This window comes from Triticum urartu, chromosome 5 (assembly GCF_003073215.2).
Source record: "Triticum urartu cultivar G1812 chromosome 5, Tu2.1, whole genome shotgun sequence".
Classification (NCBI taxonomy): Eukaryota; Viridiplantae; Streptophyta; class Magnoliopsida; order Poales; family Poaceae; genus Triticum; species Triticum urartu.
Window position 1 is genome coordinate 639,619,464 of NC_053026.1, and position 4,244 is coordinate 639,623,707.

Below are 4,244 nucleotides of genomic sequence, written 5' to 3' on the forward strand. Positions count from 1 at the left end.
TCAGGAGCCGGGGGCTGCTAGAAGATAGCATATTCACCGTTGTGGAAGAGCAAGTAGCTATGTTCCTCCATGGTATTGGTTATAACCAGAGGTTCACTGTTGTACACAACACCTTCAGGAAATCAATGGAGACAATCTCCACATACGTCAAGCAAGTGTATCCATACTTCAAGGTGAGCACTCACAGTATGTAGTTCATGGCTTGATATGCTGTTACTGTTCTGTTGTAGCCATATCACCATCGTGTGATGCCATTCTAGGAATGCATTTGGGCAATAGATGGTACTCATGTCACTACCAGAGTGCTGAGGTCACAAGTTGCATCATATAGTAGGAGGAAGCACTACACATGCCAGAGTATGCTTGTTGTCGTTGACTTCGATCTGAAGTTCACATATGTATTGGTTGACTGGTAAGGATCAACACATGATGCTAACATTCTCAGTGTCAGCATGAGTTGTCATGATGGCATCAACATCCACGATGGCAAGTTCTACCTAGGAGATGCTGGCTATGAATGTCGGCCAGGTGTTCTTCCACCCTTCAAGAAAACCATGTACCATCTAAACGAGTTCTCTGGTAGGAACTATCCTGGGACTCCTTAGGAACAATTCAATCTTAGACACTTCAGCCTTAGAGTATCGGTTGAGAGGGCATTTGGAATTCTGAAGAGTAGGTTTAAGGTGCTGGATCAGAAGCCATTCCACCCTTATCCTACCCAGGTCAAGCTTTTTCTTGTGTGTTGCATCATTCATAACCGGATCTTGCAATGGGGAACTGATAAACTTGTGCCGGAGGAGAAAGATGTGACTCATGATGAGGTGATCAACTCCGGCCATGGTGTGGAGGCATTTAACAACGAAGCATGGAAGAACAAAAAGATGGAGTGGGCTCAGACAATGTGGGGTAACAGAGGTCAGATAATGATCTGAAGAAGTGGAAGAAGATGATGAAGCAACACAACAACGGTATAAGAAGAGGAAGAGGATGAACTTTCACCTAGTTAGTATCGTTGACCTTTTTCCTATTCAATCATATTGGCTCTTAATAACTTGTACTGTCGTTTGCTAGTAGGTAGGATAAACTGCCATTTGTTTTCTTGTTAGAAGAAGACAATGTTCAGTGTGTGAAAAGATCACCACTAGTGAGAAGTGATGATCACATCAATAGTCGTTTGCAACCAAACAATGTGTTGTTTGTCTGACAACAGTGACACAGGCAACCAAACAGCGTGCTAACTAATTGCTCTCCTCACGCACGAAGCCTAATACAGACAACCAAACTATATGTAGATGTTGATTTTTAGTCTGCATTAGATCTAATAGACCCAATCAGCACAAAGTATGCAAAATGCCCTAAAACTCACCCCTTGTTTTGGAAACGTCCAACCCCAAGGGAGAAAGGCCACGGGCGCAATCATGCGGCCGTCAATGCGTACGAGCGGAGCCCCTCCCTTGTCCAAAGCATCGGGCTCATATGGAACGCCCGGTCGACGAGTCCAATCGAACGAGACAATTCGGGCCTTCTGTTCGCCCATGCACGCGCGCACAGCACCATGGCCATCTCGTAGTACGTAGTACTTCCAGAGCGTGCGTGCGTGCGGCACTGTGGCATCTCTCACTTCCCTGACACCAACGGCGCAGGCTACTACAGGACATATATGCACATCGGAATCTCACTGACAAAATACAGAAGTACTACTAGTACTACATGCGTGCATGTCACCGACCACCAAGTCAATCGACCTCTAGTCTAATACACATGGATCTCATAGTTCAGCTCTTTCTTACAGAAACACGATCACTAATTGGACACTGCTACTACTAAAATATGTATATATGCATGTTACATCTACCAAGCGAGGAATATGTTTATACGGTTGTTGGACACAAACTAGAGCAGTCGGATACTCAGAAGTTCCAGTCCGGTTGACTGCTTGAGGCACTGATCATGTCCTCCGACGCCTGCCAGAGCCGCGCGGCCTCGCCGCGGCTTGCCGCGGCCGGCGACGGCAGCGCCTCGTTGCAGTCGGCGAGGTAGCGGCCGGACACGCCGGCCAGCCTCGGGTGCACCGCCGCGTAGCACGTGGTCGCCGCAGCCTGCACGCGAGAAGAGAGGGCGTCAGCAAGGAGAAGCGAGCGGCGCATGAACTCTGAAAAAGCAGGCAAAGCCTTGCCCTCCGGCGCGGCGCCGGCAGGCGGGGCTGGGCGCAGAACAGAGACGTATGCATGGCTCGGGGCCTGCCCGACACATGGAGCTAGCAAGGGCCGGGTTTAATTAGAGGGGACGTGTGGTGGGCGGCACCGTAGATTAATCACCTGGGGGATGGTCTTGAGCAGCTTGGAGAGCAGCACGAAGACGAGATCTGTGATGAGGCCCTCTCGGTCGCGGTTGAGGCGCGTCCTCACGATGCCCGGGTGCACGCAGTTCACCGTCACGTCCGCGCCCATCTCCTGAAAAACCACAAGGCCCAAACGGAAGACAAAATTAACCTCTGAAGGACAGTTAGTCGAGTTGAAATGGCAAAAGGAGAGGAAAGCAACGGACCTGGAGGCGGGCGGCGAGCTCCTTGGTGTGCAGCACATTGGCGAGCTTCGACATCGCGTAGGCCTGCGTTGCGTCGTAGGGTCTGGACGCACGTACGTGCACATGCACATGCCAATGTTAATTACTAGCGGCGGCGGCTAAACAATGGCCAAACAATCAGCGTTAGGTGAAGGACTGATGAAAGATGCGATGCTTACATCTTGCGGCGGGTGACGAGCTGAAGGTAGTCGGCCCAGTCGCCGGAGAACCAGCCGTGCACGCTGGACGACACGTTCACGATGCGGCCCTGCACCCCCGTGGCCGCCGCAGTCTCCGCCATCTTTCCCAGCAAGAGCTTCGTCAGCAGGAAATGGCCGAGGTAGTTGGTGGCGAAGGTCATCTCGACGCCGTCCTCGGACAGCGCGAGCTGGCCGTGCGAGAACTTGCCGGCGTTGTTGATGAGGAGGTGGAGGGGCAGGCCGAGGGAGATGAAGCGGCGAGCGAAGTCCCGGACGGAGGCGAGCGAGCTGAGGTCGAGGTGCAGCACGAGGACGTCGGCGCCGGGGCACTCGCCAAGGATGCGCGCGCGCATGTCCTCGGCCGCCTTCACGCTCCGCGCCGGGATGACGACCCTCGCCCCGCGCTTGGCCAGAACCCGCGCCGTCTCCGCCCCGATCCCCGACGTGGCGCCGGTGATGATGGCGGTGAGCGAGGCGAGGTCCGGGCAGGCGGCCGTGACCTCCTCGGCGGTGGACTTGGAGCCGAACCCGCTGGCGCCCGGGGAGCCCAGCAGGTACCTGGCCGCCTGCAGCATCGTCGGCCTCCGCGCAGGGGAGGTCACGGCCGGCCACCACGTCCGCACCGCACGTCTATCGTCCTGATGGACGCTCGGCACGCCCGCGGGGCTAGCTCGCTAGCTTGGCAGAGAGGAGAGCTAGGCGATGGGGAGGAGCTGAGGAAGTTATGGCGCCCGCCCACATTTATACAAAGCTCGGGGACCTCGCCCGCGCCGGGACAGGACCGGGGCGATCGAAAAAATAATCTACCACTACGGGAAGTACACTGCGGAAAGGCAAGGGGACGACGGGGCGCATTGACCGTGCGAATCAAGGAGCGACCCACCTCGGTCGGGAGGACGGAAAAACTAGGCAACGTCCGTGCGCGCGTGGCCGGCGACTGCCATCGCGGCCGATCGGCGCTGCCCAGCTAGCCGCGACAGCAGGCATCGTTGGCCTCGCTGCCGTTCGTGGCATTATTGCTGTCGAATTTCATTTGAGTTGACGGCAGAGGTCGCTAGCAGACCTGCATCCTGCCGGTGCCGGGACAAACCAACCAAGCCAGGATGTCCAGTCGTAATGGCGGAGAGTGGATAAGGGCGCAGGCACATCGACCGGTCGTGCATTGCATAGCACCACCTCACTCGTCGTTAGGTCTGTGTGGTCGGTGGGTCTCGGCTTATAGCTGACTATTTGTTCTTGAATCTTAACTTCTCAAATTTGTTCTTGAATTTAACTTCTCAAAAAATTGGTCGGTGGGTCTCGGCTTATGCATATTATGTATGGCGTTGGACACGGCTATTGTGATCCCGAGATAACAAACAGTAAAATTAAAAAAAAAATGTGAAATTTTGTGTGAAACATTAACAAATGTTTTGATGGCTTGCAAAATTTCATCACCAGATCCAGATGGCATCCGTGGAAAATGTGGCCAAAAAACAG

The 4,244-nt window shown here is 54.0% G+C and overlaps 1 protein-coding gene across 1 annotated transcript; it reads right to left on the bottom strand.

The window, feature by feature from the left end:
- Window positions 1–1,746: 1,746 nt before the first annotated feature.
- On the bottom strand, window positions 1,747–3,609 carry LOC125506420 (short-chain dehydrogenase TIC 32 B, chloroplastic-like). Its single transcript, XM_048671235.1, has 4 exons — window positions 2,745–3,609; window positions 2,548–2,629; window positions 2,319–2,453; window positions 1,747–2,099 (listed from the first exon to the last, which is right to left on the bottom strand). The coding sequence occupies exons 1-4, from the start codon at window positions 3,338–3,340 to the stop codon at window positions 1,911–1,913; spliced, it is 1,002 nt and encodes a 333-aa protein (XP_048527192.1). The 5' UTR covers window positions 3,341–3,609; the 3' UTR covers window positions 1,747–1,910.
- Between the last annotated feature and the right edge of the window lie 635 nt (window positions 3,610–4,244).